Here is a 12,995-nt window from a genome sequence, read left to right as displayed (position 1 = left end):
CTGACCTGGCTGATAGAAAGAGGTGAAAGTATTGCAGAAAATTCATAGCAAAAAGTCATCCCAACATACTAGAAAATTGAATTTCACTTTAACTGAAAGACAAATGAGTATTTTAAGAATGTCAGAATGGTTTGATTTACCAAGTCTGAAACACACTTCTGGTCTTTCAGGCTGGGTTCACAAGTGACTAGCACCACTTGCAGGGGTGAGGAGGTGGTGAAAGAGGCAGTAGGTACAAATATTCATTGGTCTGAAAAGAATAATATTGTACCCTACCAATTTGACGTTATCTCTCAGGAGATGATACTGTGGTTCCAGTCTCTGCTTCAGTTAATGTTAACACAAAGGTGAATGGGTGGTCAACTTGCAATAGTCTATGCTGTATTTTAATTGCATTGTCCGGAGAGATTGGAAAACTTCATTTGTGTCCCTGTACTAAACTGAGAAGTCTTGAAAATCCTGGAGGAACCTCCCAACCACTGAGCTGACGGGACTCTGTGCATCACCCTGACATTTTCATTGTCTATGTGATATTTTTGCTTGTGAATCTGACTTCTTGTTTCCAAACTCAGTTTGCCTTTATTAAAAACAGAAAATAGCAACACTTTCGTTTTGAGTTTTATCCTAATTATTGTTTTCCTTCATGCACCAGAAGTCAGGGAAAGAAAATATGGAGTGAGGATCTATTTCCTTCTTTCCTTAGGAGACTGAAAAATCCATTATTAGGACAGCACCATCTGCTGATTCTTCTGTGTTATTCCCTTTGTACAATGTATGGGGGAGCTGAAGGCAAGGATTGCTGTATTTTTTTAGTTTCACTTGGAGGAAGTGACATACTGCATTTTGTTACATCCCTCAGGTAAAGGAAGGAGGAGGTAGAAAGCCAGGGTTTGCAAGCCATGCAGTTGCATCTCAAGATTTTTTTTAGTTGCATATAATATTTTCGTGTTTAAAAAATGCTTTAGAACTTTGCCATTCTTCAGAGCATTTGCTGCTTTGTGTTATTTGCAATGGCTAAATTCACAAGCTGTCCTTTGAATTTATAAGTGATGCTACTTTTTAAAAGTTATGACAGTTGGTTTAGTTTTTTGCTAGAGTGATTTCATTGCGGTATGCATATTTACTTTTTCCCCACTTTTTTTTTAAGGAGAAAAAAAAAAAGTGAAAATGAGAAGAGGTATAAGACTGAAAAACAGAAATTAATTTGGGTTGTAGAATATGTGAGAACGTTTTTGAGAAGCACAGAGGATTGTAGCAGCAAATTAAAAGGATGTACATTTAAGGAGCAAGTGCTAAAAGACTATAGGCAAGGCAGGAAAGTAGAGTGAGTTGGGAAGAAAGTTGACTAAGAGGAGCTGTGAGTAAACACATTTGCATTCTCACTAAGGCATGTGCACGTATTTGGATGGTTAATTAAGGTGAAATGAACAGGCACAAATTGGAGGTGATGGCACAGGATAAGGACAAAAAGGGGACAGCTTAGATTGAAAATGGAAGAATAACAACCCAGCACAGCAGTATAGTTATGTGGAAGGGATTAGTGATCTTCTGGTTTTGTTTTGGTTTTTTCTATTTCTTTCACTTTCTCCTAACCCCTTCACAGATTGTCTGAAGTTGAACTGCCAGTTGGAAAGGATTGAGGGGGTAATATAACAAACCCTGCAACATCAGAGAATAATTGTGTAAATTTCTTGAAGTGTTGCTTTGATCCATTTCTTCTGGACCATGTATCTGTTTAAATCAGACATTATTTTTTAAAGACATTATCTTCAGTTTGCAATAAGTTTGTAATGCTCTGATCAAACTTTGAAAATTATTGTGTTAACATTTAAACAATTTCTTTCTCAACAGCGTAAAATTGGCAAGTTAAAATACACCTTTATTTAGGAGTGTGATAGATGCTTTACTTCTAGGTTTTGAACATGTTGACATAGACTTTCTTGGGATTTTACAGAGAATGAGAGAAGAATATAAAACCAGCAACTGTCATCTAACTGTATCTAGTGACATGTATTTAGAGCATAAGTATTTATACTTAGCAAAATCTTGATCCAAATATATTTGAATCTAGAAGGTACTGCATATGTCAAAGTTAATTACTATATATAGAATTCAGATCCACCTTTCTATGTAAAAACATTTACCATTTGTAGACCCAAAATATCTGTAAATTAAAAATATGTTGCATTTCAACGACCTGTAGAGGGCACCAAAAGATCTAATTGCAAACCCTGGTCTATGGATTCTTCAAGCTACAGATCATGTTGTCTGTGTAATCTAACAGGTGTGTGGAGAAATGCGCTATCAGTTGAATCAAACCAAAATGAAGAAGGATGAGGCAGAAAAGGAGCTCAGAGAGTACAGAACAAAAACTATAAGGGAGCTTGAAATTAAGGACCAGGTAAGAGATAATACTGCTATAACTTTGCAGTTATTAGTAACCTAAGTAGGGTTTTTTCAGAAGCTGGAATGATTCATTTTTCTAATAGTGGTCATTTATTACTGTTAAATGGTTTCTAAATTAATGGCAAAAAGCCAGATTTTACTGCTAAATAAATACCTCTTGGTTATCTTAATCTTGTTTTCAGCCCTAGTATGTTCAGTTTTGCGCATCACTCATTCCATGCTTTCATATAGAATTACTCTATCATATTATTCATACAAGCTACTTAAATTCTATGTACTGTATACATGTGTTTATACACTTTTTCTCACAAATAAATCCACACGTAATTACCTATACATGCAGTCTAACAGAACATTAAAGACTCTAAACATAACCTAATGATACCAAAAATGAAAATTATTTATCTTCCAATTTCTTTAAAGATTCAATGTTACTGAATGCTGGGATTCATAAAAAAGTTTAAAAAAACAAAACCAAAACAAAAGTAACCTTCTAGAAAAATAATAACTATAGAAAAATTCCACTTGGCATTAACTGTTGCTTATCTAAAACTGGGTTTTATAATAATACAAAAACCAGTATATGCCTTAGGTAGTTTGTGAGAAAACATCCCATGCAGTAAGAAAGATTATTAGAGTAACCTGCAACATACTTGGCAAACAGCTTGAACAGGTGTAATCTGCATCTTTTGAGGTGCCCTTTTTCTTGAGATTCTATCAATTTTTCTCTAGGACTTCAAACTTTCAGTATTCCTCATAAGTTGTGATTTGCACATAAGAGTCTTCTAAATACACAGATATGTAAGATGCACATGAGGATGATTTTTTTAATATGCTTTTTGTTATTTGAGCAGCCTATCCAACAGGTTTTGCATCATTCTTTTTCTTGTAAATAACTGAACAAATCATTCCCTGTATAAGAATATATGTAGGGGGAAAATAAAGTATTTCAAAAATTAAATTTTTAATTACCAGTTACTCAAAAGCTTCATGTAGGACAGTAAGTTTATTAAATTAATAATGCAACCTTAGTCTGGAAGCAATATTAATTCAAGTTGTAATGAAAATATATGTAAAATCCAAAGGAGGAGCTTATTAGGTGAAATAACCCTTCAACATGTATAGAAAATCATACAGTGCAGAAAAACAGAGGTCTTAAAGCATTCTTTTTTTCAAGGTTTGCTTTTTTTTTCACTCCTGCATCCTTTAGGCCTAAGGACACTGAAAAACAAAAAACAGGCTTGTCGTCTGTGTCTTGACAGATATCACAGATAAAAGAGTTGGCATAATCTTGGCATACAAATAAAACAGGATGTGTTTAATAAGATACTTGAAGAAGTATCTTGGATTTTAAATCCTGTTCTCCAACTTGCTTGAGGATTGCCTTTTGAACAAATTACAAAATTTAACAAAATATTTTAACCTCATGTATCGACATACTGGTATATATTAATCAGTGTGGGGCTGAATACACCAAAATGTGGTGATTTATAATTTTATATAAATTGAAATGATGAGAGGGAAAGTTCCTATCAGCAAAAATTATTAGATAATTAGAAACAAAGTAGATATTCAGTAATTATGTTATTATATTGTTCAAATATGATTGTTGGCTTGTCAAAAAAAAGGAAAACATGCAATTTTGAAATTGTCAGACTCCGTATCTAGCAGCTGTTTTATAGCTGTGGCTCCAGTAACCCAAAAAGTTCTGTATAGGTCCTAGAATTATTTAAACATCAAAGGCAACCCAAGGAGAGTGTTAGAATGCCTTATTCTGTTGTTGTTGCTGGTTGGCTGGGGATTTTTAAATCAAATTTTTACAAGTGTTGATAAGTCATTGCAAATTATTTTGTTTATAAAAAATGAGAACAGTTCAATCACATCTATCTTTATATTTAAAGAAAACCTGAAATGTTTTATCTTATGTGGCACTGAATAGCAAACAATAATTGTTCTTTGGTCTCTCAGCCATGACCTGACCTTCTGGCTAAGAGACAGAGCTGATACCTTCCTTGGCCACCATCTGTTCATAATAAATACATATTTATTTTTTTTTAAAGTAGAGAGACAATAATGTATGAGTATTTTCATGCTATTCTGTATTAAATGATGGCTTTTTCTCTTTTAAAAGCAAAGGATCATGTTTTGGATTGCCTTTTAACATTGAGAGCAAGTTTACTGTTTCTTGAGGTATAATTGTATTTTTAATTGTGCTGTGGATAAATTTCAGTTTGGAAAATATTTTTTAGTTTACATGTAGTGACTTTTAAAAAAGGATTAAAATTATTCAGGTGTGTCAGAATAGGCAGAAAGCCCCACATGTACAATTTAGGATCATCAGGCACACACATCTATATGTCAAGTAAATACAGGTTGATATTTATCATATGCTGGTATTTATAAATCTTATTCAAAATTGAACTTACATCATTTTAGGAAACCTAAAGAGAGTATATATCTTTGGTCTTACTCTCTTTATCCTAATGTCTTTTTTCCTATCTTTATTGTTTGGTTAGGACTAATACCCACATGTCAATATCTGTTATAACTCTCTGTTATTAACATTTTACGTGAATATTTCTTAAAAATTAAGAAGCAATGAGCAATGTTACCATTTAAATTGAATAACTGTTTCGTAATATCATCCATCATGATCCTGATTAACATCAGGATTATGGAGGGAGGTGGGGGGAAAGACATGTACCACACAGTTTCTCTACACAAAAACCACATCTGTTCATCTGGCCCGATATGTTGTAAAGTAGCATAACCTACTGCCCTCTCTTTTCCTCTCTCAGCCAGCCCTCCCATTGTGGATGTAGCTGTTCTGAAATAACAGTGCATTACTTAATACTTTTACTGCTTAGGAGCAAGCTTTATAAATTACACGAATATAATGCCTTCATGGCAGTAAACTGTGTCCACACTAGGGGTTGTACTAGCACAGCTATATCAGAGAAAAGTCACGCCCTAACCTAAATTGCTGTTATTAGAACAAAAATTGTGTGGCATATTTGACACAGCAGGGCTTCACTTTTATAATACTTTTTTGTTAATTTGTAAGCACTGCATGGCATAATTTATGCATTTCTAACAGAAATCATACTTTTGACACACTATGAAATTGTTCCTCAGATTAACATCACTTGCTCTTTTCAGCCTTGCCTTATAAAAATAAAAATGAAGTTCACTGTTAATAATTTGCTTTCTGTTTATCTGAAATAATTTATATTTGGCTTATAAAATCTTGCAAGCTTCAGCATGTAGAAGTGAAAACAGTTTTTAATATTGGTTTCTGCTGTCCAAGCCAATTTGGGTGTCATCCTTATTAGATAGTTCTTACCAGTAGCATGGCTCCACTGGGAGTTGTGGTGTCCTTGCAATAAAGTAACAGGACATGTTAAATCCAACTCTGGAAACTAACTGCAGCTTTTCAATTTTGCTTTATCATGTTTTATGGAATCAGATAAATGCTTTGTGTAGAAATAAATCCAAGCTAGTAATCTTAACCTGTAAAAAAACCTTTACATTTGGGCAGATATAGTTTGGGCAGATACAGTTTGAAGTGGGGGATTACAGAATTCTGTTGCCTACCTTGTAGGTGACAGAATTAAAAGCTCCAGAAGCACTGTACTAAAACCCACCAGTTTTTAAGAGTTGCCTGCATGGCTGTTCATGAGTCCAAATAAAAAGAAGTTGAGACTCACAGACATGCATAACCTATACAAATAGGAAGAGCTACACACCAAAGTATTTTTCTGCAGTATGACAGAACCTAAATGATGCCTCTGTACATTATAGACTGACAATTTTGCAGACAAATAAAAATCTGGCAAAATTGCAGTCCAAAAGCATTTTGCCAAAGGGTATTTTGGGAATGTTTATCTCATTTGTCATAAATCTGTGATTTATAGTAACCTAATTTAGATGTTACAAGAGGAGAGATTACTGACTCTGTCTTCATCAAAAATAATTCAGGCCAAGAATTTGGGTATATATCCTGGAAATGCTTCAGAGTATCCAAAACAAGACCAGTAACACCTTGTGAAGACCCTGATTCATTGAAATGTCTTTTTATGAATAGATATCAAGCTTTCATGAGTCAGGTTTTAAAATACTAGAGTTTTCAACAGCTGTGACATTCAGCATATCACCAGATGTTTTGAAACTTGCAAGTTTTAATAACTGGTGAAGATAGGATTATGCGTTATGTGTATTATTGTAACAGTCTATATTTATATCTGATATTCTGTTTCCTCATTAGTTATGAAGATGCTCTGGAAGTTCTCTTTTGAAAAGAAACTCTATTAAATCAGTAAATGTATACTTGAGTAATATTTAGCAGGGAGAAATACCCCAAAACTCAGAAGACAGCTTGAAACTCTTAGCATGAAATTTTCTCACTTGGTCTGACCTTGAGTATAATGGTCTTAAAAGTAGCAAACCCAAATTGCTTTTGGACAAGAAAGCATTAAGGAAATGTGATAACCTTTACTGTAACTGAACTCTTCCTAATTAATAATTTTGTGTTTTGGGCATTCAGTGCATTAATTTGAAAATGAGTAAATAAGGAGTAAAATGGCAGTACTTTAAGCCTTGCTTTGATAGGAATTTTCTGGCCTGCTCAGGAGGAACATCATTCTTTTCTTTGTAGCTGAACTTACTAGCTCATCTCACGAGTTTTGAGGAAGATATTAACCTGCAAGCCTGCCATATATATAAAAATATAATAGGGCTGCTGCTGCTGCTATGGCATAGCTTTCCTCTGTCAGCCATCCATTCCTCAAGGGTCAGTGGTATGAGCAGCCTTCATTAAATATTACCGATTTCCTTAAGAAAAAATCCTTGGGACTAGGATTCCCAGTAGTAGACTTTTCTGTACTCACTTGTCTGCATTTTCTGTACAGGTCTGCTTCCCCTAAGCATCTGGCCTGCTAAGAGGAATAACACAGGATTGGGATTTTATTGTTCATAGGTGTAGGTTGGCCCATGTAACCTTGATCCATATTCTGGCATCCACAGAGATGTCACCCCACAGTATATGGAAAGAGAAAATTGTGTCTGTGCATTAAAAATTATTCAGAGTAGGAAAAGAATTGCACATCTCTTGATATAGTGGGTATACATACTTTAAAAAATGCTTGGTTTCTGTTGGGGTTTTTTTCTTCTTCTCTGACTAGAAAAAGTGGTTGTTTTATCAATAGTCATTGTGTCAACAATCAGAAGAAAAAGAGTGTAAAAGTCCCTGTCACTTGTCAGTCATTATTGCATAGGTATTCTTTTCAGCTACTCCTTAATGCTGTCCAGGAAGTAAGAACCAATCTCACATCAGTAGTCTTAAATAGTGTTTGAAAGGATAAAAGGAACAGGTTTTGTTCTCTCCTAGTTTTCAATAATAAAGTAGGTGTAATCTTCCCCTTCCTTCTTTCTACATGCATCCTTCCTTTTCTGAAATTTTTATCAGCAAGTGAACCATGTATTTTGCACTACCTCATTGTCCCCCATCTCCTCCCTGTGCAATACATTAACAAAAAAAATCATCTTGTTCCACTGTGAACAAAATCACTTTCTTATCTCTGCTGGTAGCTGCTGAGTTAATCTGTAGTACAGCAATGTTCTCTGTTAAAATGTGACTGTAATAATATCTATGGGATTGGAAGTTTTGTTCCTGAAATAGTATTGCAGTTCAGATATTTTGGAAAATTAAAAGCAAATATTTTCATGGAAATGATGAGGTAAAATCCTTGTATAGTATGTTTCAGCCATTCACTCTTGTCATTTCCATGGGTATTTATCCACAGGGACCATGGTGCTCTCCAAGAATTTGCACAAGGACAGACCTTAAAGATTATTTCTTAATTAATTAATTAATGTGAGTGAATACTCATAAATATATACTATGCAACATAAATTTTTTTCTTGCCCCAGCTAACAACTGCAGGTAACAAGTTTGCTTCAGTGAGATTTAAAGTGTGTTCCTCTAAGCGCATCCACCCTCCATGCTATTCCCACGAAGTTCTACCAGCACCCCTGCTCTTCCTAGCAAACTGCAGGGTCCTGTCTCTCTTAATTCTCCATCAGTTTGGAAGCAGAGATGGCTGCTCTGAGAAAGGCTGATGGCTTTTGCTTAGGTGATGGCTCCTGTCTTGAGGCTGTGCCCTTTAGTGGAGTGCACAAGGTGTGTGGTCCTGCCAGGTGCTGTCACACTTTGCAGTACAAGTGACAAAGGGGTCACAAAACTACTTGTCTTTGAGGAATCCAACAGTCCCACCAGATCTGGTTAGGATGACAGCCATCCAAGAAATCACAGCCTGCTTTGCTTGTCTAGGCTATGTCTTCGTTTGTCCCTCTGGTCTCCAGAGATCAATTGATTTGTGAGCTAGCCATACAGAAAAAAACTTCCCAGAGGAGCCATGTGTGTTTCTTGGGGCGACTTTTTGTGTTTCTGGTCAGGTTACTTGCCTTTCCTGTCAGGAAAGGTTTTCAGATTCCTATTTTAGGCTAAATGATTTGCAGAATTTGCAGTAGTCCTGTGGTTTTTTGTGACTTAGCCTCTTAGAAAGAGGTGGTCTTTGTGAACTCTTTGAAGCCTTGTATACATATTTGTATATTCTCACGGCTTTAAAATAAATCTACTTCCAGAAAGGAGGTTTCTCCTTTGAAACCACGCGTAGTTTTCATGAGTACTTTGTATCCTCATTCAGATTTGAATGGGAAGCAGCAGTAATTCAAATAGAATGCAAAAGGGAGAAAGCCCTTGTTGGGATGTGGTGGGGGTTAACCTTGTGATGGCCCTCACTCTCTTTACAAAGTTGGATAGTTCTTCAGGTGCAATATGCTATGTCAGATGGCCATGCCTGGGAGGTCTGAGGTTTAGAGACCACTCTGAACCTAGAGTTGCTTGATTGATATCAGGATTAGGATAGAAATGACTGCAAATGACCCCTGCTGCATATGGACTGATAGTAATCCAGGTGAAACACTTGAAATCTTGCTACCAATCTTGTTTTGTTGATTTTTTTAAATTAAAAAATAATAATAAATAAGAAAATCCAATTAGTTCTGTCCCTGATTAATTAGTGTTATTATTAGGTATGGAAGGCAACATGGATTGAGATCAGTGTTAAATAGTGCAAAAATTTCCTGTCAATGGTGTACATAGTATTTAAATGTATGTGCAAGGCCGTACTGGGGGCACCTCTTTGAAAGACTTCATCCTGAGCACTATCACTGGTCTCACTGCTTTGAAGGCTACTTTAGTAAATGAAGCTAAGCTTATGAGCATCATGGCCTGTAAAAGTGTATTAACTTGAAGTGTGTCTGTTTTTATAGATGCTGATTGCCTTTTGGGGATGTACATTCAAATACTAACAACCAAAGTGATTATATTTCACCTTCTATTACTCTATATTTTTTCTTCTATTTTTGCTTCTATTTTATGCCCCTTTAATCTTTTAGTAAGGGTGGCAAATGAAGTATGAAACAAAAAAAAAGTATTGTAAATTCACATGAATATTTTACTCTCCAGAGTTATTTTACTGCAGAATTTGGGCAATTATACAGTCAGTGCAGAATTTACTTTTTAGTTTATACTGTGTATGTTTTTTACCTGATGTCTGAACATACTGGGACAACAGTAAATGTCATCAATCACTTAAGAATTAATTTGATTTCAGTTTATTTTTCTTTTTTTTAGAAGTCTTCTAAAGCTGTTTTTTGCATTTTCTTCAGAGTACAAGTTCTTGTATCACGACTTAATCATTCTCATTTGTTAAAAAAAAAGTATTTGTCTTCTCTGTCAGTTTGCTGTTATGTAAAATTCTATGGAAAACATCTGCTAGTTTGAAGTATTAAGTTGTATTTTTTGCATACAATAGAATCAGCATCAGTATGAAAAGAATTAAATAATTACTTTAATCTTTAATTTGACTTCTTTTGAATGAAATTATTATTTAATTTAATCAGATTTAACAGAGATAGAGATAGAGATGTCTAGTTAATTAAAAAGCACATTTTTGCAACATGCATAAGTATTTTTAGGTGAAGATAATGTCAGATAGGTTGACTCAGTGTTTGAGAAATCATCTTTTATGTTTTCCAGTAAGCTGCATTTATGTCACTGAATGAGCATCTCCAGTGTGTTCCCCTAAAAATGCATTGTGAAAATCTGAAGATAATTTTTAAATGCATCACAAACTAATGAATGAGAAGTGAAACACTTCAAGAAAAGATACAATACGGTCCTACATGCTCCAAAGTGGAAAACTTAAAATATAAAAGGTGGCTGGTGGTAATACTGAAAAAAGAATAATTGATTTAGAATAAAAATTTACTTCAGTGATACTTCACCAATCCTTCATTTTTGTTTAAGTAAAACTTCTTTTGTGTAACTGAGCTGAATATGGATGCAGGATGGTGTTAGTGTGTTTCAGCTTACTAATAATGGAGAGGTTTAGCCTGCCATCTTTCCATGGCAAAGTGCCTATTGATATTCCTGGGAGTTTGGGCAACTGCAGAACAAGACATATTAAATAGTACTTTTGAAATTATGTGCAGAAGTAATAAGAACATTAAAGTTGCAGAGTTAAACACCAGAAGTTGCCTGTTCTAACCTTAATGTAGTCTTGTTGTACGTATACATTATGATAATTCTGTTCCTTGTTATACTGAAAATCTGTTTCAGATTTTCTTAAATGCAAGATTGTCATCTGTCTTTTTGCAGTTCTGTGCTCCATCTCTTGTCTCTCACATACATTGAAAAGTTAAGTACCTTGAAGAAATAACTTTCTGATCATGTGGTAAAAAAGCTGTATCACAGGTGATAGGCACTGAGGGATCAAATTAACACTGCATGAGAAACAGAGCTGTCAGCAAAATGCTTTAGTTGGTGGTTTGTTTCTGTTTCTGTCCCTACAATTACACTGGGGCCTGGATAGCAGCAACAGAACTGCTTGCAGCTTCCTGATAGAAGAAATGGTAACTGAAGTAACATGAAAATTATTCTGAGTAAAAGTTGGGAAAAACGGTGCTGATAAGGTTCCCTGCAGAAACAGTGAAGAAGACTCATTGATTCTGTAATTTCTCTGTAGATTAAATCCCAATTACATTGTGATGACCTAATGATGGACTATACATATTTCAGAATTCAGGACAGAGTGTATTTGTGAGACTATTATTGTTGATAGGAGGGAGAAGAGGGTTGTTTTTTATTACATGAACATGTCTCAGATTCTGAGTGTTCATGTTTCAAATTATTACCTGAGTTTTTAAACTGAAGTATCCCACAGTGTTGAGAGTCTGGTCTGTTTGCAGCCTGTAAATGTGGTGTGGTGTGTGGCTCCTACCAAATTATTTTGAATGAACATGTTTTGGTGTTTCAAAAAGAATAATTTAGTTGATAAATCTAAATATACCTGGACTGGCTGTTTCTGAGTTGCTGTTCACGTGGTTTTTTGGGTGGCATTTTTCTGCCATCCCTTTCTCATGAGGTTGTCTGCTGTTTCTGCCATGGTCATTACCAGAATTCTTGTGTAGAATTCCTATTCTTCATATAGCTCATGGTGCAAGTACCTCCAAACATTGGTATTTTAAGATGTTTATGTATGTCTGTATATACCTACACATGTGCACAAACGTATGTACATGTGTACATGAGTGTAAAGGAGCTGATACTGGATTTTGGAATTACTGATGAAAATAGCACAAGTAAAATTGTTCTACAAGCCACATGTTTGTTTTCTTGATACTTCTAATAGAAATTATAAGACACCTGTGAATATTTAAAGATCTGTCATGAAGTGACACTTCCCTATCTGAGAATTTCCCCCTGCACTTTCATGACAAGTGAAAGCTATGTATGTGTTCTTGAGTTCAGCCCTGAAGGTTCAACATCTGGCTGATGGAAACGAAACATTTTCACCAGAGGTTCTTGCACTTGGAATTTGCTTCCTTCTGTGGGTCTGTGTCAAAACCTGACTGAGCCTGTTTAACTCGAGGCAATGGTGTAAAGCCCATCTGTTCCTTGAAACGTTTCCCTCAAGGAGTGATCTAGAGTGTATTTATGTTCTCAGCTGTGGTTGTGCTTTTTTTAAGTACTTAGCTGATGCTTTTGGACTAATGTGTGGTTTGGGGTTGTTTAAAGGTGTGCTGAAGGGATGTACTTTTAAAGCAAATTTTAGGAATGTTGCAGAACTTCCCTATCTTTAACTTGTAATGACAGTGAAGACTTCATGTCCCTGTTTATTATGGATGGAGAAATAACACCTATGAACTGCTACTGTTAAGAAGAATAGAGAACCCACTGAGACTTCCATTTAAAATACACAAAAGTCCATGAAAAGTGAAAATGCAAAGCATTTGCAACTGAATATCTTTGAGCACCTGATTTTAAAAAATTCTGTTAGTGTAATAGGTTGTTATATTCTTTTGAAGGGAAGACTATTAATGATTTTGTAGATAATTTTACTATCTTTGCATTTGAACTTGGAATTCCCAATATTATTTGGTAGGAGGTGCATGTGATAAACAAGGTAACATTTAAATTCCAGTTAAAATTTCCTTCATGAACCTTTGTTGAGTGCTCTTGGGGG

The 12,995-nt window shown here is 35.0% G+C and overlaps 1 protein-coding gene across 3 annotated transcripts in view; it reads left to right on the top strand.

Moving 5' to 3' along the window:
- Positions 1-12,995, top strand: part of SDCCAG8 (serologically defined colon cancer antigen 8) — a 102,939-nt gene that overhangs the window by 19,294 nt on the left and 70,650 nt on the right. For all 3 annotated transcript variants that reach the window (XR_001863949.1, XM_017740246.1, XM_017740243.1), the window contains exon 12: positions 2,285-2,401. Coding sequence is in view for 2 of the 3 variants with exons in the window: in XM_017740246.1 (XP_017595735.1) it covers positions 2,285-2,401 (117 nt within the window). In the remaining variant the exon portion in view is untranslated. The remainder of the gene's footprint in view (positions 1-2,284; positions 2,402-12,995) is intronic.

This window comes from Corvus brachyrhynchos, unplaced genomic scaffold, assembly GCF_000691975.1.
Source record: "Corvus brachyrhynchos isolate BGI_N302 unplaced genomic scaffold, ASM69197v1 scaffold31, whole genome shotgun sequence".
Taxonomy (NCBI): Eukaryota; Metazoa; Chordata; class Aves; order Passeriformes; family Corvidae; genus Corvus; species Corvus brachyrhynchos.
Note: the sequence above shows the minus strand (reverse complement) of the source record. Positions and strands in the feature narration are given on the sequence as shown.